This window comes from Hemicordylus capensis, chromosome 2, assembly GCF_027244095.1.
Source record: "Hemicordylus capensis ecotype Gifberg chromosome 2, rHemCap1.1.pri, whole genome shotgun sequence".
Lineage (NCBI taxonomy): Eukaryota > Metazoa > Chordata > Lepidosauria > Squamata > Cordylidae > Hemicordylus > Hemicordylus capensis.
The window spans coordinates 426,639,522-426,659,234 of NC_069658.1; the positions used below are offsets into that span (position 1 = coordinate 426,639,522).

Below are 19,713 nucleotides of genomic sequence, written 5' to 3' on the forward strand. Positions count from 1 at the left end.
GTGGTTTGAAAGTGCCTCTGCTGCTCTGAAAACACATGCACCTTTTAATGTCCTGGAGCGAACTCTGAATAATAATAAGAAGTGAGGCGCGGGGAGGGGGGAGGAGTTTCCAGCGTGTCAGGGGAAAAACAACTAGCATTGTTGGGTATTGTTGGTTAGTGCTTATGAAATTCGATTGGGGAGACCTGGGCAGTGACGCTCTTACGTCTGGACTTTGGGGCTGGAGTCCAGGGCCTCTATACCCCCTGGGGCCCCCCAAATCCTCTTTACTCTGTCCTGGGTGGTGTGGTCAGCACTGTCCCACACTGCGCTGGCAGCCGGGTGTGATTGAGACCTGTGCCAGGTGCTTTAGAGACAGAGGAGGGAGTGGAGAGAGAAATTTGTGGGGTGGGAATATGTTAAAGGTCTTATTGGCGGTGTGTGTGTGTGTGTGTGTGTGTCCAAAGGCCTTTAGGTGATGACGTAACTTGCAGCAGGGGGGCCGGGGAGGAGCTCCAAAGGCCTTTAGGTCCAGGCTCCAAAATTACCTGGGTTCAAATCCACACTCGGCCGTAAAGCTCACAGGGGGTCCTTGAGGCCGTTCCTAACTCCCAGCCCAACCTAATCTACAGGCTTTTTGTGAGGATAAAAGGGGAGGGAGCCATATAGGCTGTTCCTATATGAACTCCTTGGAGGAAGGTGAGGATTTAAAAACAACCCCCACCAAAACACCATGGACATTTGTGTCAAAAATCCAGACACCTCACTGGGCTGTGTGGGTGTTGACAAGTAGCCTCTTTGGCATCACAGCCCTAGATCAGATGCAGAACGTGTGCTTTGTATAAGTTTCCAGGTTTGTTCTCGGCTACTTCCAGTTCTAAGGAACTTAGGAGGACCCCTACTAGCCATGGCTGTGATAGAGAGCTGCTGCCAGCCAGAACAGACAGTACTGGGCTAGACTGAAGAGTGGTCAGGCTTGGTGTACAGTAGCAGCTTATATAGGAAACCTGCCCAACTTTGGCCTTCCAGCTGTTATTGGACTACAGCTCCCATCATCCCTGGCTGTTGACCCCCTGGGGATGATGGGAGCTGTAGTCCAACAATGGCTGGAAGGCCAAAGTTGTGCACTCCTGTTATATAGCCATTGAAGGTTGGAGAGGTTGTCAGCCTCCCCCGCCGCACAAACACAGCACCGTGACAGCAGGCCAAGTATCACCATGGCTGGGAATGATGGGAGTTGCGGTCAGCAGCATCTGGGGATGCAAGCTTGAGAACCCCTGGCACACAGTGTTTATAGAGACTTTGCAAGTAAGCCTGGCAGAAGCATGTGAGGAGGACTGCCTTGTTGGAGCAGAGCAATGATCCTCACGCTTAGACAGAAATCTCCATGAAGTGCATAAGCGGAGCATGAGGGATGAGCAAAAGAATGCCTTGCTCTTTTTTTGTCCCCAAAGTCTTGGGAAGCCAGCACATCTGAAGCTGATTATATATGGCTGATTGATTATATATTGATTATACATGGTTAATAGTTGTCAGTAGACCGATCTTCCGTGAAAATGTCTCATCTTGTCTGAAGAATCTTCTCAGAAAATGAGCCTTTTCTCACAGTCAGTAGGGCTTGAGGGCGGGTGGTGGGGAAGGCGGCTGGAACGGTCCTTCCCGGCAGATGACCACTCCATGGCTGGGCAGTGCTCCCCACGTGCCCAGACCATCCTCTGCTGGTCCAGGCAGTGTAGAGAGTTGGGGGCCCCCCATGGTCCTGGCCCTGAAAATCCCATAATGCACTCCACGCTTCCATCATCCCCGCAGCACTGGGTGGGGGCCCATCACAGCTACATCACCGGCTAAAAGCAGCCGGCATTGCACACAATGGCAAAACAGGGCGAAGGGAGCGCTCATTCCCTTAACCTCGTTTAGGAGGCTGGCTTCATAGGCGGGTTTGCTGCCGAAATGCCGCCAGCAGCTGCGCAGCTGCTGGCAGTTCTCAAGTGCAGCCAAGCCCGGGCTTGGCTTCAGTGTTCTCTCTAATTTTTTTCATCTGTGTGCAGAATGAGTTTTGTTCTGGGCAGCAGTATCAAGGCAGTGTATGTAAACTTGCATTCAGAGTGGGGCCTTCCTGAGATTCAACCTGAGCGGGATCTAAAATTAACTGAGCGGACATCCAAAAGCTTGTGAGCGTGCACATGCCTTAGAGCCAGCGTGGTGTAGTGGTTAGAGTGCTGGACTAGGACCGGGGAGATCCGAGTTCAAATCCCCATTCAGCCATAAAACTAGCTGGGTGACTCTGGGCCAGTCACTTCTCTCTCAGCCTAACCTACTTCACGGGGTTGTTGTGAAAGAGAAACTCAAGTATGAAGTACACCACTCTGGGCTCCTTGGAGGAAGAGCGGGATATAAATGTAAAATAATCATTAGAGGGAACACTGCTTTGCTTTCTTAGCCCGGGCTTGGCTGCATGTGTGAACAGCCTCAATGTCTGAGCCAATGGGCTCAGTTGCTGCCTTGCAGGAGGCAGGATTTTGGGAGCAAGAGCATCGGGTTTTGAACCTTTATGTCCTAACTTCTCTGAAAAGAAGCAAGGGGTCTGCACCATACCCTAAAACATAACTCCCCCCGCCCCAGCTTTGCTTTGTAAACTGCGACATAGCAGCGATCCATTGAGTGGTGCCAGAAGAGAAAGTTCTTGAAGGAAAAAAGAGCACTTTGGAGAAGCCCATGAGATGATCGGAGATATTTTTCTGCAGCTTTCTACAGCTTTCCAAACCTTTGAGTTACTGATGAGCCTCTTGGGGGCTACAGCCCCTGGGTGCATCTCCTGGCTTTAAGATTCATCATGCAACCAAGACAGGTGGCATCTAGCATGTTTATCATCTGCCTGACTTTGCTTCTCTTTCAGGTAGGAGCGACTGAGGAAGGCTTGGAGACTTGGTCAGCCGTAGCGTCTGCCTCCAGATCCTTGGAAAAAGGTAAGGGCTAGGCTGACCCAGCGCAAGGCATTTTGATGTCGGAGGTGGAAAATCCAAACCACACCTACACACACACACACACACACACACACACACACACACACACACACGCTAATTAAGATGGGGCACAATCCACCAGGAACTTCTCCCGTGTAGACATAATTGAAACAAAGAAGAGCTGTGCAAGAACATTATTCTGCTTGCGAGAGAGAACCTCGGCTGGTGCCTGTGGTCAGATATGTCCTCTGCCCTTAATGGCATCCAAAGTCTGCTGCCTGTGGACTGCTGGTTCTTAGAGGGGCTGTGCAAGGGGCTCCTTGGGGCACGGAGACCCAGGGCCAGAACTCAGCATGCCTGGAGTCATGGAATCTTAGAGTTGGAGGGGACCTTGGAGGCTCCCTAGATAGCATCTATAGAGCAGTAGATGGCTGTGACCAATAAATGGCTGTGCAACCTCGGCTTCAAGCAGGCTGTTCCATTGTCCAGCAGCTCCTACAGCCCATCGAGAAGGAGAGCTGGTCTTGTGGTACCAAGCATGACTTGTCCCCTTAGCTAAGCAGGGTCTGCCCTGGTTGTATATGAATGGGAGACTAGAAGTGTGAGCACTATAAGGTATTCCCCTCAGGGGATGGAGCCGCTCTGGAAAGAGAATCAGAAGGTTCCAAGTTCCCTCCCTGGCAGCTTCTCCAAGATTGGACTGAGAGAGATTCCTGCCTGCAACCTTGGAGAAGCCGCTGTCAGTCTGTGTAGACAATACTGAGCTAGATGGACCAGTGGTCTGATTCAGTATATGGCAGCTTTCTGTGTTCCTATGTTCCAGCCAGGAAGTTCTTCCTAATGTCTAGCCTAAATCGGCTTCCTTGTAATAATTTGAGCCAGTTGATTCTAGCCCTGCCCTCAGGAGCAGCAGAGGCTTTTGAGTCTCTTCTCATGGCAGGATCATGTGACTGAAAGCCGGCCTGGCCCCTGGCCCCCTCTTGAGTCTGAGGTGCCTTGGTGTGCTGTTGTCCCTTACCTCTGCAGTGCCTAAAGCATCATCCTGCACACCAGTCCCCCACACCCTGATCTCCCCATTCCCTCCATCTCCCCACCACACTATAAAGACGCTGGCGGTGGCGGCTATTCCCTCTCCTCCACCTCCCGCTTGTCCATCCCATACACTGCCACTCAGAAAGGCAGCCGGGGCAGGAAATATGTGGCGGGCCCCACGGAGCTCTTCCTGCTCCATGTCTGGCTCGCGGCCTGTGAAAAAGCAGGAAGTGAGATGGGCGTGGAGGAGCAGGGGTGCAGTCGGAGGGAACGCTTGAGGAGCAACTCCACACTTACATGTTTTTCTAGTGGGAGAAGATGTGTTTTGGAGAGACAGAAATGCATTTGGTGGTGGGGGAGGGATTCCTCAAATGCCTAGTGGGAGAGAGAGCTGCCCCCCAGAGCCGGAGGATGGTGGCACTGGCGGCAGCAGTGGCGAGTAGGGGTGGGCAGCCACCTGCCAGTGAAGCCATTGGCGAGGCAAGTAGCCAGAGGCAGCTGCCTCATGGCACCCGATTAGCAGGCTGGGGGTGCCTGAAAGGGGCCCCAAAGGCGATCTAGGCTTTGAGCTGGCAGGCTGTATGCTTTCACCTGCAGTTGATCAAAACAAATAAAATATGCCTTTTGCCTTCAGAAGGATTGTTTCATTCATTTGCAGATTTACAGGGTAATCTCGTACATGTTTACTCAGATGTGAATTCCACTGTGTGGAGTGGGTCGTCCCAAATGTGCATAGAATTGCAGACTTGAAAGTTATTATTGACTGACTAAAGTCTCACTTGGACATTATGTGGCACAAGTGTACAGATGTCTGTACACTCCTCCATGTTTTTGTGTGAATGACGGTACCTGTGTCCATTCAGAAAGTGAACCTGGGTGCAGACAGGAAGTATACTGCTGTACTGCATACCACATAACATGAGCCTTTTGGAAGGGCGGTATAAAAGTTTTAATAATAAAATAAATAAATAAATAAATGTGACTAACTGTACCTGTGTACAGATCTGTACCTGTGTACACTGTACACTCATTGTATGGGTGTCAGTACAGTGTGTGAATTAGGTTTAAGATGTCTCTAATCAGGCGGCAGCCCTACCAAGAATATGAACACGTGGACATTGCGTGCCTTCTGTTGAGGCAGGTCCTTAGTCTGTCTAGCCCAGTTCTGTCCCCTCCGACTAGCAGCAGCTCAACAGGAGTTTGGCCAGGCAATTTCCCCCAGCCTTGCTACCCAATTTTATTTTAATTGCAAAGATGTCTGGGAACTGAGATTTGTTTTTATCTGTTTCATGAATTTTAACTGTTTTATATTGGTTTTACATTTGTTAATGTATTTATTTATTATTTCTCTGTGTAAACTGCCCTGAGCCATTTTTGGAAGGGCGGTATAGAAATCGGATAATAAATAAATAAATAAATAAATAAATAAATAAATAATACACTTTGTACACTGCCTAGATATATCAAGTTACCTCTGCTAACTTGGCAAAGAGGCGCTTTTTAACGTGGTGATTCTCTTTTATTGAGCGGGGGGTGGGGGGGAGTAACTGGTCCTATCCACCCCCAGCACAGTACCTCCAGTGACTGTTGCTGGTGTCTATCTTATGTTTAAACCCCTGCTAACTTGGCAAAGAGGCACCTTTTAATGTGGTGATTCTCTTTATTTAGTAGGAGGAGAGTAACTGGCCCTATCCAACCCCAGCACAGTACCTCCAGTGGCTGTTGCTGGTGTCTGTCTTGTGTTTCTTTTTAGATTGTGAGCCCTTTGGGGACAGGGAGCCATCTTATTTATTTATTATTTCTCTGTGTAAACCACCCTGAGCCATTTTTGGAAGGGCGGTATAGAAATCGAATGAATAAATGAATAAATAAATAAAACAGGTGGGATCGATAGATAGATTGCTGCGCATGCATGCAAATCAAGTGCTCCACCACTGATTTGTGGTCCCCTTTCCTGGTTGAGAGTGTGCTCCGAAAACTTTGCTTAATGCAAGTAGGAGGGTGAAAGCCTGCTCACTTCTAAAAAGCGAATGTATTTGTTTTCTCATATATGTGGCCTTTTTAGTTCTTAAAGATAATGAGGAAAGGGGTGGGAGGAGGAAAGAAAGAGTTAAATTTCTCTCGGGAAAGCAGCTTGAGAGCCTCCGAATGCGCTTCGAACCACTGGATGCACCCCAAAACCCCAGTCGGACAAAATGGGTCAGGCTGTCATTCCACTGGGATTGGTGTCCTACCCCAGTTCCTACCCCTGAATCAGGAAGGAGATTACAAGAGGGTAGTTCAGTCTAACCTGGAAGGCTCTGGTTTGGGGCGGGCGGCGGGAGATGGTGGCCCTGCAGGGCCGGTCTGCCCGCTTAGGAGGCTGCCTAGGAACCAAGAACGTCCGAGCTCTTCAGAGGAAGGACAAGGGTGTGAGTGTGATCAATCAATAATCATCTGGCATTGGCTTGCCCTCCACTCTGCACCTTCTACGAGGTGTGCAACAGAGGCTCTGTGTCTTTAACAGCTGTGCGGTAGGCAGAAACTCAAGAGGAGTGGCTCTTCCTAGTTCAGAGACGCAGTGACGGAAGGAGCTGTGCTTGCTGACATTTTTGCCTCTCACCCAGCTCCCCGGTGCTGTAAATTCAGAAGTGCAGGCACTCTCCATGACAGCCCCCACGGCCATGCCCAGCCCAACCGCGGGCGAAGCCGAGAAGAACCGGAGCTCTGTCCCTGCACCTCCCCCCCGCCCCACTGCACCCCTGCCCAGCTCTGAAAGGCAGCAAACCCCTATCAGAAAAATGCTTGCAGCAATACTGTTTCTTCAGCAATACCTTTTCTTCAGAAGCATGTCTGTGGCATTGTGAGAGCAACTCACTGGTTCTCCTCCCAACCCCATCCCAGATTTGCTGGCACTCCTGTTGTGGCAGGGAGTGTGATTATTGGCGCAGTCTCAGCTTCCTATCCCTAGAGAGAGCTCTCTGTCCTTTTGTCCTAAAGGAAATGATGTCTGAAACCAAGCTGCAGGGAGAGATGAAGCCAGAAGGAGGCAGCAGCGAGCCAATGACAACCCAAGAGCTTCTTCAGAGACTCCGGGAGCTGGAGGTACAGGGTCTGTCTTGCTCAGTTCTTGCCTCAGTCCTCGGGAGAGTTACAGTCATGCGCAGGTGGGAGAATTCGCAGAAGTGACTTGCGATCCCAGCAATCTGGTATGCTTTTAGCCCTTGGCTCAGGGTTTTATTAGTGTGTTAGGACCCAAATGATACCAGTTTCTCATGGCTGGCATCATCAGCAGTGTTCTTTCTAACAGGAATTCCCAGATGTTGTTGACTACAACTCCCAGAATCCCCTGCCAAAGGCCATTGCAGCTGGGAATGCTGGGATTTGTTGTGAATCCCTATTAGAGGGAACACTGATCAGCAGTAAGCCAGCCTAGGAAGCTCAACAGAGCCCACAGATGTTTCAAGGGCTCCGAGTCTTCTCTGAGTGCTTGGAGGACAGATTAAGGATTGTAGAGGTTATATGAGTGGCACCCTCTCACTGAGGGACTGGGGGCAAGCCTCTTGCCTCCGGTCCCATAAAGGCCTAGATTTGAACCTGCTACTACAACCCCCTGCTGCAAGGCAGCATCTGCAGCTTCCCTTCAGCCTAGCGGCTAGGGATGTGCACGAACCGCAGTTGGAACCACGGTTTGAGTACAGATCAGAAGCAGGGACCAGGAGCTTTAAGAAAGAGGAGATCAGGTCCTTACCGGCTTTCTTCCACCCCATGTCTCTTCCTGCTGGAGCGGCATGCATCCCAAGAATCCCTGTTCACCGCCAGCACACACATGGCATTCACGCGTAAGCGGGCACCCTTTGCGTGGTCAGCAACATCATGCTGACCATGCAAATGGTACCTGTGCATGCATGGATACTATGTGCATGCTGGCACCACATGGGGATTGTTGGGGCACGGGCCACCCCAGCAGGAAGCTGCATGGGGCGACAGAAGGCAGGTAAGGACCTGCTCCTGGTCCCTGCTTCAGAACTGTGCTTGAACCGTGGTCCATGCCCATCCCGACTAATGGCATTGCAGCTCCACTGGGCCACCTACAGAGAACTCGGGAATGGTGGAAACATGTTTGCGCAGGATGGAACTCCGGTTGACTCGAGCGAGTCAAGCCATACGATCCCTCTTATGTCTCCTCTTTGCTTGGTGTTCTTTGCTTGAGCAGCTGGTATCTTGGGCGCCTGTGAGCAAGATATGCTCACGTGCATATAGCTGGGGGTGGTGGTGGGTGGGAGAGGCCCCGGAGTGAATGGGCTCACTCATGTTTCTCAAGGCGGCCTGCCCACTGATGCCTGTCAGCCTGGATTGCTCAGAAACTCCTTGGAGAGGCTTAGCCTTAACCCGTGGCCTTGCAATACCACAGTGAGAAAGCTTCACCAGAGGGCAAGAAATAGGCAGAGCAAGGGCGAGAAACTGTCCTTGCTCCCATTCCTAAGCAACAACCTCCGAGCAGCCCCTGGAACGGAAACTCAGCCTCTGGATCCTTTTCTCTGCATGCTTTCTAACTCGAGTCTCCTTTGTGTCCCTCAGGCAGAGAATTCCGCTTTGGCACAAGCCAATGAGAACCAGCGAGAGACGTATGAACGCTGCCTGGATGAGGTACCGCCTCTCTTTCCCTCCCTCCCTCCCACCCCAATCTCCTCCAGCAGTGCCCCTCTCTTGGACCAGAGCCTGCCCTCTGTGTCCTAAAGACATTTTACTGATACTTGCTGTTACCTTTCTACAGGTAGCCAATCACGTGGTGCAGGCACTGTTAAACCAAAAGGTGAGTCTTTATCCTGGAAAGGGACAGACAGACACACCCCACCCATCATCCTTATAGCACCCTGTAAGGTCGTATTACCCCAGATTGCGGATTGGAGCGGAGGCCCAGTGGCTTGCCTGAGGGTGCCTGGTACATGTGTGGTAGAGGTGAGCTTCAAAGGAGGGACAACTCTCCAACTCTCAAGGGCTGGGGGGACAACTCCCCAGTTCTCAGCTCCCTCTCTCAGCCAGTCCACCTTTTGCTCTCTGAAGCTCTGTGAAGCCTGCCCCAGCCCCAGCCCCAGCGTGGTGGTCCTCCTCTGCTTTGGGGTTGCCCAGGATCATTAGATGAGGCTGCAGGACTCTTGTGTAGCTCCTTGCTCCTCCCAGCATTAATAGAAGCCTAAGGAATCACCTGGACTTCAGCCAAGCTACGCATGCCTGTGCTGTTTGCACAAGGTGACGGGATTCAGCTTTCTCTGTGGCATCCTGTGTGTTCCTTTGCCCAATGTGGACCTTTCTTTCTTTAGTGTATGAAGATCCACAAGAGTGCAAACTCTGGGGGTCAGTGGAAGGATGTAGGGTGCAACGCAGCTGCCCCTCTGGCTAGCTTGCAGGCTGCAGCTCATGGACTTTTCCGTTTCCTCAGGACCTTCGTGAGGAATGCATCAAGTTGAAAAAGCGGGTCTTTGACCTTGAGCGTCAGAATCAGGCCCTGAGTGATCTCTTCCACCAGAAGCTGACATCTGGCTCTCTCTCCCAGGTAGATCTGTGGGGCTTGTGCTCAGTCTTGTGCTGGGTGCATGTATGCCTGGCCTGGGATTGATTGCATGTGGTGGAGGGCTTAGAATCCTGGGGCTGGAAGAGGCTCTTTGTGTTGCACAGTTCAAGCTATTCCCCTGAGAGTGGATACTCTGCGCCTCAAAGGTGCCTGAGAAACGCATCATCTATTTCCATTCTTCACACACACACACACACACACACACACCCTGTGGCTTTGCATAGAAAGATGCAGCCATTGGGGGTTTCATGCCCACGCTTGCATGCCATGTGCAGTTGGATCCTCATAGTGGTGTGATCTTCACCCCTCACGTGCAGGAAGTCCGGCAGCTTTGGGTATCTCTCAGGTCCGCTGTGTTCCAAGGACTCTTCGCTTTCATGCGATGGGGGTCTGGGGGTGATGGCCGTCCTCCATCACCAGCATTGCTCTTTCTGCTGCCGCCAAGGAGGAAATGAGCCATGGCAGGGGGAATGGAAGTGTTGCAGCCTTCCTAGGACTGACCAGTAACAATCCCTTGCTGGCTGAGAACGCGTCTGGATTGGCCGGTGGAGATGGGGCGGCTGGGGTGAGGCTGTGCGAGTTCAGCCATGCAGCCTAAAACTTTGGCTGAGCAGATGCACGAATGGCAATGAAATCCCAAGCCTCCCCCAAACACGTTGCCCTGCAGAGTCGCATTGTTCCTTCCAGTAATTCGTGCAAATCAGTCCTGGCTGGGGAGCCGCCTTCTGGCTTTGCTCCGACTCACTCATCTGGGCCGGCTTGCTTGCTTGTCTGGCTGTTTCCGCTTTGAAGCTCCAATCCCTTCTCATCTCTCCCGGGTCTTTCCTTTCTCCTGCCATGGTGGGGTCTTCCCCTGCTGTTGGTTTTTATGCTGCCTCCATCCCCAGAAATGCCGGCTGCAACCAAACACCTTTTCATTTACAGCCGTTGTGGAGTGAGGAAGCCCTTGGTCTTTTAGGGCAGGGACTCCAGATGTTGCTGGACTACAACTCCCGTCACCCCCCCCACCACAATACCTGGCAGCTGGGGGTGATGGGAGTTCCAGTTCCGCAACACCTGGAGCAACCCAGGTTGGGAACCCTTGCTTGAGGGCTTCGAGACTGGCCCCCTTGGTCACCCACACTGGCCACTCCGCCTGGGTGCAGCCTCCCACCACTGAGGCGTGTGAGGCAAAGCGCCGGTCCTTATGGGTCGCTCTCAGCACATTGCTAATTGGTTAGGAAATGCCCACAGGGTTGGCCTGCCAGTGTGGCTGCCTGATTCAGGAATGATCCCATCCCAAATGATGTGGGGTGGCCCCATGGGGAAGTGGCTCCCTCCCCGTGTGTGTGTGTGTAGGGGTCTGTGGGCTCACATGTATCCAGGATCCACACGTAGCTGTATGGCGGCCCCTTTCAATAGCGCCTCCACCTGGACTGCTGTGCTTTTGTCCTTCATGCTGTGAATTCTCTCCCCAGCTCCCAGCCCGTCCTGCTTCCTTGCTCTCGGACACACCATCCAGCTCCCTGCCGGGCACGGTAGAGAAGCTCCCGGCTCCGTTCCCTTTTGGACGCTGCATTTTGCAGAGAGAGGTAGTTTTTGTGAACAGTCCTTGGCCTGCCCAGCCTTGGCCTGCCCGCAAAGGCAGAGCTGCTTCCCCAACACCCAGAGAGATGCCCCTTTGCATGGATGCTTTGTTGCTGCTTTGAGACTAGGGCCCAGGGCCATTCATGACTCCATTGCTTGGCACTCCGGCACACCGATATTCCAAGGCACTGGGCTCTCCAGCTCTAACTGAACCATGGGCCCTGGCATTTCAGGACCTGACCCAGTGTTCCCGAGGAGGTGAGGAGGTTTGAGGTGGACCAGGGTCACCGTCAGAGCAGAGAGCTCGGGGTTTTTCTAGCTGGGAATGCTCTTTGTAAGAAGTGTGGCCGAAGTGGGCTGTCAGCTGCATGCACAGACACCCCAAGGGTACTTGAAGCAGGCAAGGAATTGTTCCCACGATCAGGCAGGAGGAGGAGCATGGGAGACCGCCCTCCTGGTGGGTGCTCAAGTCTGGGGGCAAGCAGGTGGCTGAGGCTCCGTCTCCAGGTATACCTGCAAGATCTCTTTATCAGATTTGTATTCAACTCTTCTTCCAAGAACTCCTGGCTGGGTATGTGGGTTCCTTCCCCACTTTATCTTCACAACAGCCCTGCGAGGTAGGTTAGGGTTAGGGAAAATAGTCACTGGCCCACGACCATCCAAAGCTTTGTAGCTGAGTGGGGACTTGGACCCACATGGCCCCAAGTCAGAGTCCCAACGACAGCACGCTGGCTCTCGGGTAGACATGGGGGCGGGGGAGCAATTGAAGCACAGGGCTGGAAAGGGCCAACGAGCCATCTAGTCTGGTCTCCTGCTGCTTTAGGGGCTCTTTAGCCCTATTCCCAGGTTAAGTTCAATGCACGTACAATTTGTATGCAGTGTATGCACATGCAGATCTGTGCACGTACACATAATTCACACATTATGTTCAGTGTACGTACAGTAGTATGCGTCCTCTCTGAACCTGGCATTTGAGGGGGCCTGTCCCCGTTTCGCTTTTGAAATGAATGAACATACTGTCGTCCACACAAAAATACGTAGGTGTGTACAGACACCTGTACGCACATGCAACATAATGTCTGAACGGGGTTTTGGGCTTACATGTCCTCCATTCTCTTTGTCAAAGAATGAAGTAGCTGTGCTGTTTGCTGACTGCTGTGCTACAGTGGAATAAGGGATGCAGATAGAAATATTGTGGTGGTAAGGCCTTCCTGTGGGAATGGGAAATCTGGGTCTTACATTCTGCCTCTCCCACTTTCTTTCTTTCTCTTTCTTTTGACACCCCCTGCCCCCCGCAGGCTATCTCAGAGGAGCAGTGTGTTGGCATTCCTGGGCCCAGCCCCCAGTCGCTGGAAGCCCTGTCTCCATTCCTGCGGAAGAAAGCCCAGATCCTGGAGGTGCTTCGCTCCCTGGAAGAGATGGACCCCCTGCTGGCCTTCCCTTCTCCTTGGAGAGAGGCCGGGCAGCCTGGCTCCCCAGAAGGTGTGACGGCTGATGCCTGGCCCTGCCTGCTCCTAGCACAGGGGGAGGTTGTGCCTGAGCAGCCTCCACTGAAGGGAGAGGGCAGCTCTTCCTCCTCGTCAGATGAGGCTGGCGAATCTGACCCCCCCGAGAAAGGGCACCCTCGGCAGGTGCTGCTGAGTGCACTGGCTGAGCACAAGTTGGACTTGGGGGACGTGGAAACCTACCTGCAACAGGTTCTGAGGGAGGCAGGCGAGAACGCCCTGCTCAATGGGGAGCCCAATGGGCCCTGTGCAATGGAAGGCTCCGGGGGCCAAGTCAGTAGCTACAAGCACATCCAGGCTGTCAGCTGCCTGGAAGGCTTGGGGCCTCCAAGGGAGCCAGCCTGCCTTGGTGTCTTAGCGCCAAGTGAGGGCAAGGACAAGTCTCGGCAAGGCCCACCCATCCCCTCTCCCTCCAAGGTGCTCAAGTTGCTGAAGATGCCTCCGCCACCCAGCCCTGCCGCCCTCCGGCTCAGCCCGCAGCTCACCCGCAGCTCCAAAATCCCCTGCCGGAGCAACACATATGAGGTGTACCACTCTCCTGCCCCCAGCCGCAAGGGCTCCCCGGACAGTCCTTTCCCTGTCGACCCCAACCTAGCTGGAGGCCACCCCTCTCCCAAGGCGGGTCGGCACCTCGTTCCAGTGCCACCCAAAATCACACCGACTTCCCCAGATCCTTTTGGCTACCACAAGCCCCATGAGTATGAGAACGTCTTGGAGCTCTCTCTCAGCAGTGCCATCAGCGCTCCTCCTCAACCACCCCAAGACACCAAGCCGGACATGTCTGAAGCGCTCTCGCCTGCCTGCCCCTCGGCACCTCTCCGGCCAATGCTGTCTGGTGATGTTTCCCTGGAGCCCTGCCCCTTCGCTGGTGGGCGAGAGAAGCTAGGGCCCGAGAGTCGGCACTCCCCACCTCTTGCTCGCCGAAACACAGATGGCTGCAGGAAGGTGGCGAACGGCCCAAGCAAGCGGGCCTCTGAGGTGGCCAACATGCCCTTCAAGGAACGGCTCACTGTACTCGGCAGGCTGAAGGGCGCTGAGGGGAAGGAGCCAGCAGGTTTTGAGAAGGGAAGGGTCCCAGCCCGGCCCTGTGAGCGAGCGGAGGGCTATTCCGAGGCCCACCCCAGGTTGGGCACTGGGAGCAGCAGCCTCAAGCACCACGAGCCTTGCCACGGTGGCGAGCCGGCCCCCCGGTGCTACTCGTCTCACTCCGTTGGCTCCCGTGGCAACGATGCTGCTGAGCACCATGTCTCCAAGAATCGTCTGGTGGGAACCCCAGCCGCCAGGAACCCGGCCAAGCCCCCGCCGCCCGGGAAGGCTGCAAAGAGCCCTCACGGGAGCCCTACCAAATTACCTTCCAAATCCCCGACCAAGGCCCCGGCACAGGACCCCAAGCCATGCCTGCCGCCAGCCAAGCCGCCCACCGGTGCAGGGCGTAAGAACCCGCCTTGCCCGGACCCCGCCCCTAAGGGCAAGCCTGGGCCTCCCGCCAGCATCGAAGAGAAGGTGATGAAAGGCATTGAGGAGAACGTTCTGCGGAGGCACAAAGGGGGCCCAGCGGCCGGCGAGGCAAAGCAGAAGAACTCGAGCGGCCTCGCCAGCTGGTTTGGCCTGCGGAAGAGCAAACTGCCTGCCCTCAGCCGTAGGCCCGAAGCCCCCAAAGTCAAGGAGGGCAAAATGGCCTCTCGCAGACTGGAAGCGGAGAGCCTGAACATTTCCAAGCTCATGGAGAAGGCAGAGGATCTTCGCAAGGCCCTGGAGGAGGAAAAGGCCTACATCAACGGGTTGGCCCTGGACAAGCCCCGGCCCCATGCCTGCGACACCGGCCACAGCCAGCTCACCCTCATGTACCAGGAGGTGACTGCTGAGAACTTCATGCAGCAGCTGCTCAACAGGTAAGTCAGGGAGTGACTTACTTTAGCTGCTGGTTAGGAATCAGGGCTTGTGGGTACTAACACACTTAGCAGCATAGGGAACCACCTTGTACTGCAGACTGTCGGCCTGCCAAGCTCAGTATGGTGCACACTGGCTGGCAGTGGCTCTCCAAAGTTTCAGGCAGGAGTCTTTCCCAGGCCTACTTGGAGATGCTGCCAGGGATTGAGCCTGGGACCTTCTGCATGCCAAGCAGAGAGACTATCACTGAGCTACGGCTTACTCCCTTCTAAGCGATGGCTTACCTCCCTAATATACAGCTTACCCTACACAGTATTAAAAAATAGTCAGCAGTCCTCATCAAGAAAAGTTAATTTTTCATCTATATATATAATCCTCCTGGGTGTGCCTTTAGAATGTGCGCCTTTTAAAATTTTATTTATTTTTACATTGTATATCCTGCTCTTCCTCCAAGGAGCCCAGAGCGGTGTACCACATACTTAGGTTTCTCCTCACAACAACAACAACCCTGTGAAGTAGGTTAGGCTGAGAGAGAGTGACTGGCCCAGAGTCACCCAGCTAGTTTCACGGCTGAATGGGGATTTGAACTCGGGTCTCCCCGGTCCTAGTCCAGCACTCTAACCACTACCCCACTCTGGCTCCTTGGTGCCCAGCTGATTGGCTAGGCGGTGGAGGCGCCTGATAGGCTGAGGCGCACCCAGGAGGATTGGTCGCCGCAGTAGCGGCGGGCCCGGCCACGGAGGCCAGAGGCGGCGGGTCCTGGCGGCCGCACTTACAGGCCCGAGGTGGCGGCAGGGTGAGAAGGCGGCTGAGAGTCTGGCCCGCGCCAAGCCACAGCCGTGGACCCGGCAGCTGCGAGGCAGCAGAGAAGCCGTGCCACGCCAAATGGACCCGGCAGGCAGCCTGTGGGGGTGAGAGGCAGGCAGCAGAGCCACGCCGCAGAGCAGGCCCAGGAAGGGAGGAAAGAAAGTGGCAGGGGGTAGAAGTGGCGGTGGGGAGGAGAGGCGGCTGGGCCCAGCACGGGCCGGCCGTGGTCAGGAAGCAGAGACTGGGGCTGAAGGTGAGGGGGAAGAGGTAACCTCCTGCCGGCCCCAGAGAGCACACAGATGCTCTGTGCGGGGTCGGGTAGTTATTATTATTTTTTGTATTAGAAACAAAAACAGATTAACTGGTATAGGCATCAAGAAGCGCCAAGGGCCAAGTTGTGCAGGATATTGAAGCCCTCCCCATTAGCATCTGGAAATCCTGCTCCTAACTCCCTGGCTTCTGACATTGCCCCAAGCATGGCCCACAAAACTTCAAGTCTATCTCTGCAGCATTGAGGACTATAATCTTTTTTTTTTTTAAACAAACAAATTGTCAGCAAGCTGAACAAGGCACTGCCAAATTGCTCAGCGGCCGGGGCCCTGTGGCAAAGCTCTGTACTGGGCCCTCTATTGTACTCTGCCCCACCAGGGCATCCTCTCCCATCCCATCTGCCACAGCTTACCTGAATGGGAGGTAGTGAGAGGGACTCTGCAGATGGGAGGCTGCTCCTGTCTTCCCACCTGCCCAATGGGGTGTGTGTGTGTGTGCACGCGTGTCTGCGTGCGTGCTGGGGCAATGCGGTTGTGGCAACAGACCCTCCTCCTCTGCTGCTGCTGCTGTATCCCCCCCACCCCCATTTGCTAAGGGGTGGGAAGAAGCTGCCACCAGTCTCTCAGCAGTGGTACCTCCTCCTCCCCTTTGGTAAATAGGCCTTCCTCCCACAATCCCTTACATTACCTCAGGGGGCTCTGGGAGGACGCCCCTTTGTGGACAGGGAGGCAGGGCAGGAGGAGGATGTGATGGTGCATTTTGCACTGCCACTGCCTCCTCCCACCCACCTCCTCGGAATGTCCCTGTGGAGGCAGGAGGAAGATGTTGGAATGAGCACCACAGCTGCCTTGCCCCCGCCCCATCCCCAGTATGAGCCCTGGGCCTGATTTGGCCAACCCCTGAAGCCTGAACACTGAACCAACTCCCAGTGTCTGCACTTGTGGGATTGCACAGTCCACACAGCCCTAGATGATGGTTGCTTATTGGCAGAGCAGGGTGAGGAAGGGAAAAACCAGGAGACTGGCCTTTGTGGTAGAAGCTGGTTGCAACTCTATGCACAACAAGGAACCCAAATTGTGATTTCAGATTCTGGGACTAAAATAAATTATCCAACTAATCTTGGCATAAAAGTGGGGCATGAATATAATACATGCTGTTCATACCCTTGTGTATTTTGTAAGACTTTCACCTGACATCTTAATCTAGCAATCATATGGGTATGAATGGATCAATTCTGCATATTTTTGCATATTAATAAGCTGGCACGAAGGGTAAAAATGCATATTCTGGCTGAAAACCCACCAAAGTCAATGATTTTTGGGATAATCTTCCCTTTCCTTTGCAGCTGCTGCTGTCTCACAAAACTATGTCTCTGAGGCCTGGGGGAGCCTTCAGAAGGAAGGGGAGATTGCCCAAAATTGCCCCTCCCTACCTGTGTGATCAAAAACACTATGTGTTTTCAGCATTATGTGTTTTCATTGTGTTGGTGCAGCATTAGTCTGGGTGTCAGCCTTTGTTTTTGGATAACGTCTCTATGTGTCACAGCAGACATCATTTTAGAATGTGAGAAAGGAGTGGGAATGCCTTTTAAGATGCCCCCCCATCATCTGTGAGTTTTGCAAGTACAAGCGTTATAAAATAATTCAATTTTTTAAAAATGCTGCCCAGCTGATGCTAATGGGTAGAGCATGTTTTTAATAAGGTACTTTTAAATGATTGATCTAACCAGTGACTGATCTAAGCCAATGGCCCTAGTATTCTGGCTTGTTTTTGTCCTGTTGAACTTAAAATTTGAAACCAGTGGGAGCTCACTTTAGCCCTTACTATAGTTGCTGATGGTGATGGTGATGTAACAGTTTAGCACTATTAGACACGGTGTCAGGAACTCACACTCTGGAAGAGAGGGAGTGCTTGATCCCATGACCTCCTGCTGCTTAGCCTAATTAAGCAATTAACAGCAATTTGTTTGCATCTGGTGGGCCACTGTTTGAAACAGGATGCTAAACTAGATAGGCCTTGGGCCTGATCCAGCAGGGCTGTTTTTATGTTTGTCTGCACCAGCCCCGAGATCCAGATTTTCATAGAATCTGAACTTTTTTGGCAAATTCTGGGAAAGTGGAAGGAGGGTTAACACTAGGGCAATGGAGCTATTTTGTATGACAGTTGCTTTCCCCCAGGACTGCCCACTTTCTGTTTCTGAACCATCCTCAGATGCTGCCAAGTATTCTTTCATATTCATGAGGACTAGAAACATACTTGTTTTAAATGAAAACTCAAATTCTAAGGAAGTTGGATTTCATTCCAGATTCTGTGTTTGTGTATCAAACTAACAGGGTTGATTTGTGGTTTTGCAAAGGAGAGCATCGTGGGGCTTGAGAGTGAGGACTCCAGGGATTTTTACCGGGGGATGTGGGTACAGTTGGGGGGCAGGAAACTGGGTTCCATGGGTTGTGTCTTGAGCTTTGGCAGTCTGTGCTACTTAGACAGGATTTATCTTTTTCTAGAGGAGGCTAGTATTTCTAATCTGCAGGAATGCAAGAGATGAAGTTAGGAACTAGGAAGGAATGGCAAAGAAGGCTTCACCTTTTTCATGTCTCCTGTCCCGCAGGGTGGATGGGAAAGAGGCACCATTTGAGACACACCTGGAGCAGAAGAATGAGCTGCAGAGGGGGCTGCATGATGCCAAAGACCCCCGGCTCATCCGACCTCCACGCAACGGCATTGTTGGGCACCTCCATGCCTGTCCTGAGGCCCCTCCCAAGGTGAGCCTGCCTCGGTCGGCAGAGACCTCCCATCTTGGTGTTCTCCACGCCTGGAGCCCACCCCCAGCCCACACCTGCCAGCTCCAGGGCCTTCACTGGCTCATCTGCTGCCCCTCTCTGTTCTTCTGTAGCTTCGTGATGCCACTTTGCGAGAGGAGATCCCATCCGATGACAGCCTGGCTGACTCTGTGACTTCCCAACACTTTGCAGGTGAGCTTATGGGGTTCATCAGCAGATGGGGCAAGTTGTAGGAGGTGGTTGCTGTTTTTTCAGTAGCAGGGGCTGCTCCCCCATGAGACCAAGTGAGGCAACCGCCTCAGACAGTGAGGGCGCCATGGGGCAGCAAGTGTGAGGCCCCCGCCACAGGCATCACCCACCTGCTTGGGGCCGCCACTCTCCATGGGCATTTCCCCCCTCATCTGGAACCCCACTCCTCACCAGCCCTGTGGAAGCGGACCAGATGCCGCCCAATCCCTCCTCACCGCCTGGGCGTGCTCTGCCCTCTAGCGTACTGCTGCTTGTTTGCAGACCCAGCAATAGCTCCCATGTCCCACTGGCTTCTGCTCACTGCTGCCATCTTTATTGCTTGCTCTGTTCCTTCAGCCCCATTGTTGGTTAGGGCGGTCATGAGGCAAGGTCAGTGCTGACTCTGGGGGAGAGGTCTGGTGAGGGAGTTGGAGCAGCAGGCTGCCTTCGCCTCAAGCAGCGGGGAAAGGCAACAAGGCGGTTCTCTCCAGAAGAGCCAGAAACTGAGCAGAAGCTGCATGCTGGGAGTCCTACAGTGCCACTCCTTAACTGAGCAGGTGGATGAAATGGACAGCTGGTCTTGTGGTAGCAAGCATGCCTTGTCCCCTTAGCTAAGCAGGGTCTGCCCTGGTTGCATATGAAGGGGAGACAAGAAGTGTGAGCACTGTAAGATCTTCCCCTCAGGGGATGGAGCTGCCCTGGGAAGAGCAGAAGGTTCCAAGTTCCCTTCCCGGCATCTCCAAGGTGGGGCTGAGAGAGATTCCTGCCTGCAACCTTGGAGAAGCCACTGCCAGCCTGTGAAGACAATACTGAGCTAGATAGACCAATAGTCTGACTCAGTATTTGGCAGCTTCGTGTCTTCCTAAGAAGTGTAATCGGCTAGACTGGGGAACTAGTGCTTTGCTTATATGAGCAAAGGAGTAACAGGAAATAACTACCACAGAAAACTGCTTCCTAGAGAGGAATGAAATGTCCTTTCTGCACCATAGAACTCTCTGGTGGAGGTGTGGCAGGCCTTACTCAATTTTCTCATGAAAACTACCTGTTTGGGAATTGATTGAGTTTATACTTACAGAATTGTAGCTGCTTAAATCTAGTTTTCTGTTAATGGTTTTAATTTGGACTTTGAATTTATGAAG

The 19,713-nt window shown here is 53.1% G+C and overlaps 1 protein-coding gene across 2 annotated transcripts in view; it reads left to right on the forward strand.

Moving 5' to 3' along the window:
- Positions 1–19,713, forward strand: part of NCKAP5L (NCK associated protein 5 like) — a 54,823-nt gene that overhangs the window by 27,662 nt on the left and 7,448 nt on the right. For both annotated transcript variants that reach the window (XM_053298915.1, XM_053298916.1), the window contains exons 2-10: positions 2,876–2,945; positions 6,954–7,058; positions 8,535–8,603; positions 8,731–8,769; positions 9,397–9,510; positions 10,986–11,099; positions 12,393–14,491; positions 18,175–18,328; positions 18,460–18,538. In XM_053298915.1, the coding sequence (XP_053154890.1) occupies positions 6,957–7,058; positions 8,535–8,603; positions 8,731–8,769; positions 9,397–9,510; positions 10,986–11,099; positions 12,393–14,491; positions 18,175–18,328; positions 18,460–18,538 (2,770 nt within the window). In that variant the 5' untranslated portion in view covers positions 2,876–2,945; positions 6,954–6,956. The remainder of the gene's footprint in view (positions 1–2,875; positions 2,946–6,953; positions 7,059–8,534; positions 8,604–8,730; positions 8,770–9,396; positions 9,511–10,985; positions 11,100–12,392; positions 14,492–18,174; positions 18,329–18,459; positions 18,539–19,713) is intronic.